At 36.3% G+C, this 16102-nt stretch overlaps 1 protein-coding gene and 1 long non-coding RNA gene across 2 annotated transcripts in view; both read right to left on the bottom strand.

Moving 5' to 3' along the window:
• Positions 1-605: 605 nt before the first annotated feature.
• On the bottom strand, positions 606-2055 carry LOC146766877 (uncharacterized). The gene is made up of 3 exons (XR_014956686.1): positions 1917-2055; positions 1160-1251; positions 606-741 (listed from the first exon to the last, which is right to left on the bottom strand). It is a non-coding gene; the product is annotated as an uncharacterized LOC146766877 (long non-coding RNA).
• Positions 2056-2600: 545 nt separating this feature from the next.
• DARS1 (aspartyl-tRNA synthetase 1) overlaps positions 2601-16102 on the bottom strand; it is a 36908-nt gene continuing 23406 nt past the window's right edge. Inside the window, exons 8-16 of the mRNA XM_021548739.4 lie at positions 10692-10803; positions 8817-8951; positions 7838-7985; positions 6780-6926; positions 5738-5780; positions 5020-5100; positions 4478-4589; positions 4012-4083; positions 2601-3217 (exon numbers count right to left, since the gene is read on the bottom strand). Of these exons, the coding sequence (XP_021404414.1) occupies positions 3126-3217; positions 4012-4083; positions 4478-4589; positions 5020-5100; positions 5738-5780; positions 6780-6926; positions 7838-7985; positions 8817-8951; positions 10692-10803 (942 nt within the window). The 3' untranslated portion in view covers positions 2601-3125. The remainder of the gene's footprint in view (positions 3218-4011; positions 4084-4477; positions 4590-5019; positions 5101-5737; positions 5781-6779; positions 6927-7837; positions 7986-8816; positions 8952-10691; positions 10804-16102) is intronic.

The following is a 16102-nucleotide window of genomic DNA, read 5'->3' as shown; positions in this document are numbered from 1 at the left end:
AGATAATACTAGGAAAAATGCACACAAGTTGGTTGTGAGGTTTGTTCTAAAAGAATTATTCCATCCTACATGATTCCTATATCTCAAAAAAGAATCTACAATTACCCAAAGAAGAAACACTAAATAATTAAAATACGTTTGGGGAAGTTTCTGGAACCCCAGTGTGAACCAGAGTCCAGGGCAGCCATATGGTGTTCCCCAATGGATATAGTCAAGGCATTCTCCTCCATCCCTTACTTTCACATGGAGTGGTGTCTAATATGCCTGGAATTGACAGGCACCAGGTGAAAGCACAAAGTTTTCCTGCTTTTTTTTTCTTCCCTTCCTCCTGCCCTGGCCCACTGGGCAGGGAGCAAGCAGCTGTGAGGTGCTGCCCACCAAGGGTTATCCCAGCAGGTGTGGGCAGCCATGGGGAGCCAGGCCTCCACTTGGCTGCCAAAAGAACAGCCTGAGTCCTCTTTCCCACTGGGCAGATTCAGACAGCTCAGTGAACACAGATGGGTTTTCACAGGAAAACAGTGCAGTAAAACTTCAGAAGCAAACTGAATCTTTATGTTTGTTTTGAGCAGATTCCCTGGCTACCCTAAACAATATGTTTTATAGTTCCTTAGTTTAAAATATTGCACTACTGTAATTACCATCTGTGTATCATGAAAGAAAACAAAACCAAAACGATTTTACCTGGTGGAAAGGCAGCAGCAATGTGGACTCCTTGTAAACTGGTAAACTTCCTGCAAATTACTGGAAATGAAGGACAGTACAGGTTTTACTTTCCCAGAACTATTACAGTAGATTTGCTTCCTCTCAAAACACCATAAAGGTCTTCTAGACCTTTATTATTCACAGGGTTTTAAACTAAGTTCTAGCACTGTGCAGCTCCCACTAAAGTATCCTGTTAAGATGACATTCAGGACAAACACATTTTGTATTTTGATTTATGATCATAATTATTTCCTGTTAGCTAAGAAAGGCTGCATGAATGGATTGAGCAGACAAAGGAATCAGGGCCCCCATCTGAATTCTTGTCCTTGTGCAGTTACTGTGAATAAATGAAACTACAGCATGAGTTTGAGTAACTCTAAAAGAATTGGTACAAGCACAGCTGTTACAGGCATGTATGCACAAAACTTGCTGCCAAATCTAGAGCAAGAAAGAGTACCTGGGATATTTTTTTGTAGACAGGTAATTTAAGTCTGTAATTTTGCTCCTGGTTAGAAGAATGCACATCCAAAGTGGAATATATTATCAGTTCTGTATGAACAAAAGTAATTAAATTAAATTAAATTCATTCCAGTTGGCTTAGCTAAATAAACAACTGTTTTGAAACTTGGATTCATCAGTAGTAAGTCTGTGACAATGAGCTGTGTGTATAATCCATTTAGCTTTGCAAAGTACAACTGGTTACAGTGTAAGATTTTCAGGTTAATAATTTGGGGAAGATTCCATAGTAAATTAATTACAACAGACTCATAAGCAAAGCTGCTAAGTGTTATTCATTGAATTGTGTCACTTCTAAACAAAGTTTAACTTCTAAATTTCCAGTACTTTACCTGACTGACCTTTATTATGATTATTTTCTAATGGAGAACTCTTGTCATAAGACATTAAAATTAAGTCTTGTTCAATGGCAGCTGCAAAGATGATTTGCCCTTTTGTGAAACTCTACCCAATTTATACACAGCCTCACTGACCTTTCTGTAGCATAACCAATATGTGACTTCTCTGACATTTAAAAATCAAGGTAGCAACAATAACACAGACCATCCACACTGTACCTCCTACTGAAAGCTTGATCATGTAAAATGTTAAACAAAAATTAAGTCAGGAATTACAAATACATATGAATATTACAGCAACTATTGCAGTAGTACCCAAATCAGAAATTTAATAATTTGTTCTTTGGCAGCAACACTTACAAAATGTTTTAAATTTGAAAACCAACTCCCAGATGCAGTCTACAAAAGGAAGTTTCAGATTCACTGGTGCCTCTCCAAATGCAGGGAACATTCTCTGGCTTGGGAGGAGGAGGATGACAAGGAGAAGTAGCTTTGTGCACTGCTGCAAATTGAGGAGTTCAAGTAAGTAAATAATCTGAGAAAAAGTATGTCTAGAAAGAATTTCAGAACTACTCTGACTTACAGAAACACTCAATTTCTCTAAGTATACAAAGTTGGGCTGTTCACAGCATTTATAAACAAAAAAACCCCACCCTGAAATAGATTGGCTTGGTGTTGTTTTCCTTGGTAAAAGATGCATGAAATCGTTGTTTTGTTTGTTATATCAAAGGCTGGTTTAGGCAGGAAAACATATGACTTGTTCTCAAACTCACTACCCATTTATTTTCTGAGAATATCATATATACTTTGTGTATTCCATGAAAATGTGTAAACTTGCATGAGAATGTAATTTGCATTTTCAAATAGTTACATAAAATAAAGACCAGGCTTACGGCTTTTATACAACTTTCAAAAAAATGAGAAGATAAAAAATAAATTTAAACTTCAGATGGTTATTACATCAGTAAAAAAACCAAACCAAAAAAATCTTACTGATTATTCTGTGAAGATACAAAGCAAAAAAACAGACAAATTTGTATCAACTTTGCTTTGAGAGCTTTATTTCAACCTATTTTAACAACTTCTTATGAAGATTTCTTGTTAAGAACGTTCTCACCTGCTTCCCTTCCTGACACTAATGTAAATTATCAACTGGCTGGTCTCTCCAGATTTTTAAGTTGCAAGCATCCAGTCACTTTATCTCGGAGCCAGTACTTCCCAATATTCAATCTTGCTGACATAAGTGAAAAATGCAAAATGGTTATTGCATAATTTATTAAAATGTTTAGAAAAACGATACAATTTAATGTGGCACTAAAGTACTAATTCAAAGTATCCCATTTTCATTAAAAACATGCCCTTGCCAATACAAAGAGTCTTGATCTGTTAAAATATTTTCCTTTAAATAAACAACTAAGGATAAAAAAAATTACTGTGGCACTTAATAAAGGAGAATTTTGTTTTTAATTGCATATCATAATGCTCAAATCAATCAATACACGTTCATCAGCAGCAGAGGCTATGCCTATTTGCAGGGCAGAGCATTCCCAACTCTCAGAGCAGCTCATGTCAGGGCGTCAGGCGTTTGGGATCCCTGGGGAACATGGAGGTCTGGCGGACATTGTGCAGCCCCAGGTACAGCATGGTTACTCTCTCCAGCCCTAGAGAAGATGAGAACAGCCCATCAGCACCATCAGTCTTTGTTCAAAACCCCAAAGGAGCTGCAGGTCCCCCCCAGCTGGAGCCAGCCTCATAGAGCAGTGTGAGCACAGCCCATTGTGCAGACACTTCCTAATCCCTGGGGCAATAAACACCCCAGCCATGGAGGATGGAACCCAGATGCACATTTGTTTTTCCACACAGCTCCTGCGTTAAGGTTTCCACCTGGAACAGCCTGAACACAGTGATAATTCTCGTGGCATCTCTATTTGCCTTGTACTTTGCCAGGAGGACCATCTACTCTGAAGAAAAGATGAAGCTTCAGCTTCCTTGATGTCAGTTCTAACTGGCCTAAATTATTCTGGATTACCTGCAAATGTTGCATGCTCCCAAACAGATGATGAATCAATCACTTATTTCTCCTTAGTGCAAAACACCTTCATCCAATACACAGAGACCAGTGGCTGCTGGTATGATTATGACTTTGACTAATCCATACATAATACACTATTTTCTTGTTTCCTTATATTTTCCTCAGTGGTCAAATTTGAAAGTGATGTACCTGGCTAGTGAGGTGGCACTTTTTCTTGTGATCATATTCTTTTTAAACTCACCAGACTGTGCCATTAGTATTTTGCCTATTTATTTTATGATGATCCTTGAATTTGAACTTATCTCCTTCAATTTGCCAGGATAAACAGCCCCACAAGGTCACTATTCAGAATTTTATACTGAATTCTGCTTGGAGCTGAGCAGTTTAAGTTAAGCTCAGGCTAAACAAAAAACAGATACTTACCTATTCCACCACCTGCGTGTGGAGGTGCACCAAACCGAAAGGAGTCAATATAAGCCTTTATTTTCTCCAAATCTAGAAAAGAAAAATATTGGTTTCTTGCCTGTTTAATGAACCCCAAGCCAAACAAACAAGTGACTGCAGGACTACAAGCACAACAAAAAAATTACAAACTAACAGTGGGATTTTACTCATTGAACATGTAAATTGTCCAGAGTTATTTAGAATTTATGACTGTAATAGTTTTATTACATAATTTTATTAATAACTATTCAACAAGGTGTTGCTGGAAGATTCACTAGTTTTTTAATACCTCACTCTAGATTGTTAAACAGAATTAGGTGGATTAACAGTAAGAATAAAAGAGAAATCTGATTTTACCACTCATATAACAAATTCTGCCCCAAATTCTCCCTCGAAAGGACACAAATCAAGTCACAACTTATGTTCTTTTAAATTGCCTTGTTACCAATGCCATGATGCTTGGCTCTTTCTGTCAGCAGCTGGGGGTCGTGAATTCTCTGAGCTCCAGACAAGATCTCTTCCCCTCTCATGAACATATCATATGAGTTAGAGGTTTTCTGGAAACACAAAAAGGACTTTACTTCCTACCTAGAGTTCCGTAGTTTGCAATATTTACCTCTCAATAGTTTAATTTTCTGATATCCAAAGCTGTAAAAAAAGCCAATTTTCACCTAAAGTGTCTGCTGCCCTGGAAGAATGTTTCTGCCACTTCTTGCTCATTTCCTTCTGGTCTGTTTTCACCAGTAAAAGAGTAACTGAAAACATTTGACAAGTCATGTAACCCTGACCTGACCTTGTTATCATAATTTTAATTACAGCAAGGCTGCAATAAATGTTACGGTCCATTCAAACCCAAACCATTAAATGATTTTATGGTTATATTAATACACTTTATCTATATTATCAAGTTATTGCTACATAGAATAATTAAAAAAACTAAAAAAAAAATAAAAAACCCCATTGACAATAACAGGGAATTGTACTTACAGGGTTGGCTGGGTCTGGCATTGTATAAAAAGGCCTCACAGCAAGAGGATATTTGTCAAGAATATAGAAGTCTGTATCGTACTGAATAAGTAATTTTGAATAGTTAGTACAAGAGAAAACTACAAAAACAAAAAAACCCCACCAAATTACAAGAGAAAGAATCAATGAATCTTTGAAAAAAAAAATCCCAACAGCTTCCCATAATATTGTCTAAGTATCAATAAAAATAGTGCATTCTTTCTCAGGTTTTCAATACTACATCTAGTGTAAACCTACAAATGCTGAGCAGTAAAATGTGTTGCTGTAACAAGTACTTCCCCCCTCCCCCCCCCCCCCCAAAAAAAAAAAAATATATCTCATATTCTCCTATAGATTTTAGAATCTGGTTGGCGTTTTTTTGAAAGTCTCCTAAGAAGTGGCTTTGGAACATACTAGCCCATTTGGTGTCCTCAGCACAACATATGATAAAAATAAATATAAAATATTGACAATGGTTTGAAATTGCTTATTAATAACAACGACAAAACTGACAGTAGATGAAATACACAGCACCAAAATGGGAATGCAGACAATTTACAAATGGTAATCACCAACTCTTCACAACTTCTGCATGTTCTGAGGTACTGTTTACATACAGGTATTATCACCAACCCTATGAATCCATAGTATTAGGTTTTAGATCCAGTGACAAATTTATTTACTCTAAAATAATTGTTACCTTTTCCTTTACCAGGCGTCCCAGGAGCTTTTCATTAGGTGTGCTGAAAAAGATTATCATCATTAAAATGAAATAATTTGAACTTGCACTGATGATATACTTCACAAAGCCCAAAAGATTACAGCTACAGAGCTGCTGCACCCTGACCCTTAGAAAATCTAGTACTTGCTTCTGACTGTTTTGAGTTGTGCTCACAGAAATTGCAAAGTAAAATATATTTATTTGTTTCTAAATACTTCGTATTGGTCCTAGAAATCCTGTAAATTAACTGGTAACTAAAAATATTCTTGCTCTTCATGTAATTTCTTCCTAATGACCGTATTCTGATTACTGAAGAACTGTACTCTATTTCCTACTGCCATACATCTTGTGTGTGACACAAAAAGTGAGAACTTTTTTCAACATGAACACTTGTTGAGGAAATTATTTTCCTCCATCAAACTCTTATGATGGAAACTTTATTTGATACACAGATCACTTAACTTAAAATCACACAGTACCCTAATGGTCCTGGATATATTATGGAGAAGAACAGAAATGTTTTAATTTATTAAATGTCTTTAGTAAATTTTATACATAAACTGCTAATTAAACCATCTCTCAGTAAATCAATGGGAATTAATCAAGAATGTTTATTAATTTTCCTGAGATTTGGAAAGAATAAATGGAAAGGTGTTACTTAAAAGAAAGACCTTAAGGCAGCAGAATCTTTTTAGTTAATCCTATTCAAAGACATGTGACAATTCATTTGAAGGACTGCAATTGCTGGACAAACAAACACTTCCTTAGGAGGTTCAAGTTGCTCTCATTTTATGTTGTCAGTTATTTTCTGTCAAATTTCAGAGTTTGTATCTATAGTCTACGTTAAAAGAAAGGATTATCTTCATATCCACTCATTTCCTTGTCAAGAGATCTGGGCAGAAGTGCTGTTTATTCCTCTAAAAGCTGTGGTTCCTTACTGAGGGCTGCCAGGTGCTCAGTGCAAAACTGACACTTCACTACCACTTTCCCAAGACTGACACAGTTACGTCCTGCCAAGTACCTGAGATCCTCTTCATCACCCATCTCCACACCAGCCTCTCGAAGCATAGCCACACCTTCACGGTATTCCAGCCTCAGAGTTGGCTCCAAAAACTTAAATGGCTCACATGGGAACTGTTTGCTCACTGTCTGAATTTCAGTTTGGAATCTACAGACAAAGAAACAAGAACAGAAGCCAAATACAAAATAGTCAAGAACTTGCCCCTAATAAGGATTTTGTGGTTTTGCCACAAGAGGTCCCTCTTGCCACATAAAAACTGTATTAAAACCACTTCTGCAGAAATTCTGTAATGAATTGTTTTAACAAAGTATATGCATCTATTTCACTGATGTTAATAGTTACTACTACTTCTGTTTAGTCCCTTTTGTAAGAAATAATCGCTAGGCCAAATTTTCACAGTAAAGACACTGAAATCAGCCCCTAGATGAATAGTATTTACCTGTGTTCTTTTTGGAGTAATATTCAAGTAGAAACAAGAAATTTCCTTCTGGACAAAGATTTGCATATCTCCTGGCAAAACAATCTAATTTGTAAGCAAATAGAAACCACTTCCTAAACTTCTAGCCTGGCTTTTTAATGAGTTAGACTGTGAATAATGGAAAATAATCCTTGCTGTTATCATGGAACAAATGCAGGCTGATGCAATCACTTTTATTCAAGAAAACTTTCTTATATAGTAAATATTTAAATCATTTTTGAAATACAACAATCTACCACTAGTGGCAAAAAAAGAAGGACATTTTAAATTAAGGATGGATCAATTATCTTAGGAAGTCCTTTCAACATCAGACAGCAAGTTTCTTAGTGCAAGCCAGCATACTACAGGAGATGCTAAAAGTAGCTTATTGGCCTATGGCTTGAGTGAAACCTTAGAAGTCAGGCACAAAGAAATATAGTTAAGAGCAAAGCAAAAATATGTTTCGAAGTTGTGTTGTAAATCAGATTACCAATGATTGTCTGACAAACTGAGGATAAAAGGCTGGTCTACTTTATTCCACAGTGCAAAAAATGTTGAACAAAGAAAGCTGCTCATTAAAAGAAGGAAATGCTTTTATTACCTTTCCTGAAGCCCTTTGAATATCTGCACCAAGGTATCTGCAATCTCATCTACCACTTCATGATAGTGATAATTAAAAGCCATTTCAATATCCAGACCAACAAACTCAGTCAGGTGTCTGTGTGTATTGGAGTCCTCAGCTCTAAATACTGTAAAATTAAAAAGCAGAAATTATAACTGACATGAAATTATAATTCCAGTTGGAAAAATAACAATCATCATTTGGATTAGATAGACATGAAAATTCTCACCGAAAGACACAAATATAACTAGCAGCCTCAGAGCATCATTTGTAACAGTGACAGCATTACTGCAGCTGTCTGTACTGCAGTGGCACTCAAAGGACACAAGACAGACACAACCCACAGACAGGCAGGATCTCTGCTTAGACCAACAAATACAAGTGGAAAAAACAGACAAGTTTCCAAGCACACAAAAACTTTCAGATTTGAAAACTGTCTTTTTCAGAGGAAATGGACTTGTACACATGCGTGTCATAAACACATCTTCCCACAAAGCATGACTCATCTGTTAGCGACTAACAAGAAATTTAAGGCCTTCTGAATTACCTGGAATTTTTTTTTTGTTTTGTTTTATACACTGTTATTGACTTGTTTTCAGCATTTAGAGGTTAGGTATCTTTAAACCATTTAAGGTCTTCAAAGAAAACTATTGTATTGCCACCTAAAGAGGCCATATTTATGAAAGCGAGCACTGGATTGGAAATTACTCCTTTTTTAGTATTTACTCACAGTTAAAAGTAAGCTTGTTCTCAGTAATGTTGTTCAGTACATGTACAGCAACTTCTCTGTCAACTTTACTGTCAGCAGTTGCCTCAACTGAAATTTGGTTTGGCAAGTGAAATTACACCAAGTGAAACTATTCAAAGCTTTAGAGTGTGTGTGTGTTATCTTACTTGTACCACAGCTGCTAAAACCAGGGCACACTTCACATGTTGCATAAAGCAAAGCTTTTCTTACCTGGCCCAACGCAGAAAACCTTTTCAAAGTCAGCACATATACACATCTGCTTGTACAGCTGTGGGGACTGAGCCAGGTAGGCACTGGTTTTGAAGTAGGATACAGTAAACACATTGGCTCCTCCTTCACTGGCAGCTAGAAAGCAAGTGCTTTAATAAGGAATTATTGAAATAAAATGAAGCAGTTATTAAAATAAAAGTGTAAAATATTAATCAGAGGTAGAATGATAGATTATTGGTCTTACATTTAAAGATCAGAAAGAGATTTTTCTTCCAAGCATACTAGAGATAAAAAATATTTTTTTTATCCATTTTGCAGCTCAGCACTGTCACACATTGCCTTGCATTTCTGCAAATTTTGTTGGGGTAGTTTCAAATGTTCCTGTTTCAGCTGACCTTCACTTTAGAGTGAGAACAGCAGAGAATACCTCTGTGTACTGACACATCTACCTGAACCCCTACATTTCTGTGGAAACCAATCTCTGCCAGTGGCTCAGGCTGCCAGGGGTTCACTGCAGAGCCCGAGACCCAAGTGTATATCCTGTTTTGCCAGGACCATCCTCTCTACCTGAAGGGATAAATATCTCTCACAGTCAACCCCAGATTTACCAGAGGGCATGAGCCAAAGCTACACAGCTTTTTCTCAGTTTGAGGCAATTTTCACAGACAGCTACAGGAACAAGGATCACATGCATTTCCCTTACTGTGAAGCACCTATCAAAACTGCATCACTTCACCTTGCCAATTCCCAGTGTGTGACATGAGAGGTGGAGTGGCCTAACGCAGGTAACTTTTAAAAATCTCAAAACAGTTATGATGTTTAAATTGGAAGTTTAGTAAGGATGCATTGACTTAACTTGGTTAATTTTACAAAATATGCTCTCATCCCATCCAACAATGGGATGCTTGCTTGTTTCCAATGGGACACTGCACAATTCCTCAAAGGTCCTACATAAACAAACTACTTGACAGACTTTTAGTACTACATACTATATAACTGTATCTATAGGAAAAAGTAATCCAATCTTCCAGTTTAATGATACCTTTCATATTGAAAGAACAGCTGCTTACATGCATTTTGTTAAAATGTTCACTTTTTATCACAATCAAGAAATGTCGTCCAAAATATAAATACAGAAACATAAAATTCTGTAAGCAAGACGTGCACTTTATGAATGTACATACAATAACACAGTAACATAAATGTTTTGCTCTGATTTTCCATGCCATGTATCTTAGGGGCAGCAACAAAACCTCAAAGAGCACCAATAATATGGAAGAAAAACCTCCATCAGTAAATCAAGCCACTGGATTTTTGTAAACAATATAGCAAATCAAAAGAACTAGAAGCAAAATCTACATTTCAGAATTTTTAGCTGAAGCTGTTATTCCACATTTCCAAAAAGAAAAAGGTCTACCACCTTCTATTCTGCCACATTCTTATTACTAAATTGTACCATGTAATGGCATCATATTTTATACCACGTTTGTTCCAACATCTTTATGATGGAATATGCTTTTAATCTAAATTAGACTAATTTTTTTTTTAATACTGAGAATGGAACAGGCAGTGCTCAACACTATGAACAATGATCTGAAGAATAATGCTTATGATCAGAATTAAACATTCATGTGCATTGCAAACTACATAAATCAGGTGTATATATATAATTTCTCTTGTCATTCTTTTAATAGCCTAAGTCAGGAGAAAAGTAAAGACCAACTCTGACACTTGCTAGAAGTTTGCTATGTTACATCTAAATTAGAAAGAAAATCTATATTTTTTAATAAAATCTTATTAAATTTTTGTCAGATAGGTACACTGAGCAACTACAAAAGAAGCACACCTGTAGCTGCTGGATAACATATACAATACCTGAAATGATTTTGGGAGTCTGAATTTCCACAAATCCCTTGCGAATAAGAGTTTCTCGAAAAAGCTGACAAATACCAGACTGAAGGCAGAAGATTGCCTGACTAGTGGAGGTCTACAAGAAGAAGATAAAATAATGAATCCTATATTAGTTTTTCCCGATTCTGTTACTTCTTCTGGACAGCTGGAAGGATGAATTCCTTCCCTCAGGAATACTTGATTATTGTAGCTGCCTAAACAGTGAAAAGTGTGAATCTGTAATTATCTGTTACACAGAAGGAAACAGGAAAGAAAACCAGAGAAATTATTAATTTCAATTTATAGCATATTCAGTTATAAATGAGGCACTATGGTCAATTCTACATTTGAAAAAAACCCTGATTTATGAGATGTGCTTCTGCAAATAAAGGTTTTACAGTAAAAAATTGAATGAAAGTACTAAATCTATTAAAAATTTTCAGCACACTGAACTAGAATAGCTGCAGAACACAGTGCATGACAAAAGCAAGGCCATTAATAACTTACATAAGGTAGAAATGTATGTCAGTTAAAGGCTACCAAATACAATGTTTTTCATGTAAAAACATGTTAACCATGTACAATACTGCCACAAAAACATCCAAAACCCAAGGTCTACACTTCCAATACTTAAGCAGCCCACATAACACCTGTTGATACAAACTGCAATTCTTCTTTTTTTCACCTTACTTTAAAAGTAAATTTAGCTGAAAAAGAACTGAACTGATGAATTAACTGAATTAACTGAATTTTCTTTTTGTTTTTGCATGTGACACAATTGAGCTGCTTATCTGGGTTAGCAAATACCTACACTAAACATTCCTGGAACACTTTCAGCATGAAGAATAAAACAACCACCTTAGTGACTGTTGCAAAGACTGCAAGGCCTCAGCACTGAAGCCATATCTGATTTTGTGTTTTCAGAATCTCAAACGTGACAGTGAGGGTACAAAAAGACCAACGAGTTCCTGCAAATGAGCAAGAGAACGGTTCTGTACGACAACCTGCGTCACAACACTGTTTACTTCTCTTTCTGAACGGCACCCAGCTCCTCACTCAGGGTAAGAAAGGCCTTGTGGGCTTTTGCACATGACTCTTCTACCAAACCACAAAACAAAAAACCCCCAACCGAAACAAATTATGTAAGCCAAATTTAGACAGACAGTCAGTAGAAATGCTGAAATAAAGGTACATCCATCATCTCTGCAATACAAAGACATCCCTTTACCAACAGACCCAAAGAGAAAACTGCAATAATACTGCACATCTATAGCTGTTTGGAGTTATTTGCTGTTTTTAGCTGACCAGTGAAATATTTCAGGCGGGTAAGTGGTTGAGACTAGTAAATAATAGCAGTTCTCACTGTCTGACAAACCACATGTCTGATAGACCACAGTCGCTACTCAAATGTTCAAAATTAAGGAAATGAGGTTTTGAGCAACAGTTACAAAAGTACCCTAAAAGTTTTTCATCTTTTTCACACTGGTCTCCCAGAGCAAGATATATGGTAAAACTCTGCCTGAGTTATGGGCATAATCTGGCAGTGTTACATCCAAGTACCAGGATGATTCAAAGGGATTTTTTCTTCTTAACCATCTCCTACTTGAAAGGTGAAAGAGTTGACAACTTTAAGTCACATTTGAGTTTCCCAATGAAGTTTTTGACGAACTAGACACATCTGAAATTGCTGAGAGAAGATGTGTAAGATTAACATAAAGGAGAATAGAAACAGTAACTCTTCTGCCCTTGGTGTGAACCAACAGCAGTTTCATGTCAGAGTAGGTGAGAATGCAGTATTAAGTCAAACAGCCCCAAGAGAAAAAAGAAAACTGGCTGCTAAACCCAGTCTGAAAGCAATTACATGGTCTGATCTAAAACTCTGCACAGAAACAGAACCAGCCAATACCCAACACAGCTGTCCAGTAAGGTAACTCCTCCTGTCCTTTGTAAGGGTGAAGGACAAGGATTCTGTCTTCCTAAGCCATCTATAATGTTAAGTTAGGCTTAGAAACAGCATTCATGAAAGCAGCAAAATTCACAGAACTGGACACTGAAGCTTTTATTTAACTGCAGACCAAGAACAAGCAGCAATTCTCCCTACCTCAAATTAGATCTGACAGGACCACTCTTCTTTCACCAAAGGTGGCTGAATTTCAGTGTCCATTTATTCAGAGACTGCCAACATGGATAACTGTTGGGAATTTGTGATACTGCAGCCTCCTTGTAAGAACTAAACAGACTCACAAGACATCTGAGATAAGCTCCTAAAGAACTGCATCTGACAATTGCAGTGGAGTCAAACCAATGACCTCAGTAGTTTTATGTGCCACTACAATTTCCAAGTATTTTAAAAATGGAGAATAAACTTTTCAGATTTAATAACATTCCTTGCACTGGTGTGATGTTCAGAACACAAAGGGAACAAATTCATTTGAAGAAAATAATTCCGTAACTGAAAAGCTGGTATATATAGAAATGTCTGTACAATGGTAAGTAACACAGTGACAATTTGAGCTTCCATACTTAGGCACACAAACAAGGAAACCAACTGACTAGGTACTTAGCAAACTAAAGACAGAGACAGCTGTCAAAATTAATTGATTTTTACCTTTACCTTAAAGTAAGATTTTGCCATGGCATTCTTGTTGTATAGTGTTTACTCCAATAGGAACCCTTCCACATACATATTGACAAACTATTTTATCTGAGACTATGGCAAAGATACTCAATACTGCTTCAAGAATTAATCAGAAACAAACAAATTCATGATAATTAAATGCTGTTGCAGTTAACACTGTTAATGTTTTAACTTGGTCTGCAAAATTAATTTTACAGAAAAACTCTCATTATTTTCAATAATGTAAAACCTTTGATACCGACAGCAGAAGAAAAGTTTAGGGAACAATGCTGAAGTATGAGTATGTTATAACCCCACTTTAATTTCACCTGTGTGTTTATTATTCAGATGCCATGAAGGGAAGACATTAATGATACAAGTGAGCACTATAAGCTTATAAAAACAATTATCACTTTTCATTTGGCACAAGCTGCAGTGTCAGAACAACAGCCACGTGTGCTGCCAAATGTTTTTCAGTGGCATTGAAGTCAGCTCACAGCAACATGATCATATCTGAGATGAGACCCACGCACAGACATGAGAAGTTGTGAACTTTCTTGTTACTCTCACATCAGCTGCAGAATTTATTCTGCTGTCCCCTCATTTTTGCTTTCCTGTTTGCCTGCTGTAGCTACCTATCATCCATCAGGAACAAGCACAAATACATAGCTGGCTAAATAATGTAATCTATATTCTTTTAAGTAATATACACTATTAAAAATAATGTAACTAATTTTGCAATATCTACACTATATATAGCCACAAATGAAGGTTTTGCTAGGAAACAGAATTTATCTGAAACAACTTTTTTAACCCCAAGGTGTCTGAAGTCAACTTTTATTCAAATTTCAGTATTACTTTTAAGTACAAGAATATATGAACATGGAGTTTGTTGTCTAAATGACTGGGACTCTGTATATACACACTGCCAAATCACTGCCCACAAGAAAATAAACTGTACATTTGCTTGTTCATTACAGCTTGGATTCAGTCAGGAAAAACACAGTTTTTGCAATGAGGAAATTGAATCCAATAAAATGAAATCAAGCCTAAAGTAATCGAGCATTTGGAAGAAAAGTGCATTAAGATCAGTGTACAGCTGGATTAGCACATACCACAGTCTGACATGCATAAACTACTAAAGACACAGTCTAATGTTAATGTCCTTCCCTGAGCAATATAAACAGGGTAATACTGACCCTAAAAAGGGGCTTTGCTTTGGGCTGTAACAGACACAACTGTAGGAACAGGACTGCAAAAAGGTACATTTGGAAGGTACCGTAGAGATGTAAGTCCTGCTGAACACAAAAAATAAACCAGAGCAAGGACATCAGTGAGGTCCATTGTAAACCTGGGTGAATCTGAATTGTTTCTTTCTTCAGGCTTTTCCAAAGATAAACTGAGATGTAAAACCCAAGAATTAGTGTTTATTTCACTGGTCTTTTCTTAATTATTTTTTTAAAACAATGTAAAACTGGAGGAACCTGAATTGGTATTTTTAAGAAGCAAACTACAAGAAACAGTGTTTGTTGCACTCGTCTTCATTACTTTTCACGTACCACAGAACTTTATGAAATACAGCTTCTGCAGGTCTTTTAACAGACATGGGAATTCTACACACCACCAAACACTTCAGTGAAACTTCAGAACAGCAGAAAAGTAAAGATTTAAAAACACAGTCAGTGCTCTCTCCACTTTGCCCTTTTTAACTGTTGTGGTAAATGAATGGTAAATCAAACATCCCTATGATAAGTGGTTTGACTTTCATTAAGCTATCGTGAAAAATAGATACTTAGGTCAAGAGTGGTTTCCTGACAGTCACCTGTGGTTATGTAAAAGAAAATCTAGACCATACCAGGACTTTTCTTCTTACCAGCTCTCTTTTCTCTAAAACCCCAACTTTTCTACTCCAAGGGTGAGATCTGTATTTGATGAGTTAACCCACCAGGAACAGGTTCATTCTTCTCTAGTAACATTCTTTGGAAATGATTTTCAAAACCCCTTAGCCCTAAATAATTACAATTTTTCTCTCCATACTTCACAATAACAACTACAGCAGTTGCTTGGCATCTTGGCCATTTAAGTACTTCCCAACCCCAACCTTACAAGAATTAAACTATGAGACAATTTTGAGAGATCTTTGTCAGCAAACAAAATGCAGGATTGTTAACAATTCACTGCAATACTCAGTCTATTTCCACATGTACACAACAGTGGAAGTCTTGCAATCTTTGCAACATACTTTGCATCTTTCATCTCCACTAATGTAATTTCCTTATTATTAATTTCTCTCCTTGTATTACATCATAATCAAACCTTCCTTGGTATACATTATAGCTGGATGGAGTGATGCTATTTTCAGAAATCCAGTTTTTTTCATTCATGTAATGACTGAGTTTCCCAGTTCCACTTCATCATGACTTGGCTCTATCCAGTTAACTCCTTTGTTAATCACTATTTTAAATTAGCTAATTACTTAACTGCTTTAAATACTGTGTTTAAATGGTCAAAAATAATTTTAGTTGCATACGAACAACTTTTTTTAGTCTGAACCTAACCAAGATCTATGCATTTAGCTTAGTAAATCGTTCTGAAAATAACAGCGTCCCTATTTCTGATGTTCAGTGATTTCTGTCTTCCTTAACAAACTGAGGCACTGAGGAAACCAGAACTAGATGATACATTTATGTATGGCTGGACTTCCTCCCACACTTGTAAGAACGGACCATCACAACATCTCCATTAGAACTATTCTGTTAAACTTTTTCCCTGTTGCCCA

Source organism: Lonchura striata, chromosome 7, assembly GCF_050655825.1.
Source record: "Lonchura striata isolate lonStrDom1 chromosome 7, ASM5065582v1, whole genome shotgun sequence".
Taxonomy (NCBI): Eukaryota; Metazoa; Chordata; class Aves; order Passeriformes; family Estrildidae; genus Lonchura; species Lonchura striata.
Note: the sequence above shows the minus strand (reverse complement) of the source record. Positions and strands in the feature narration are given on the sequence as shown.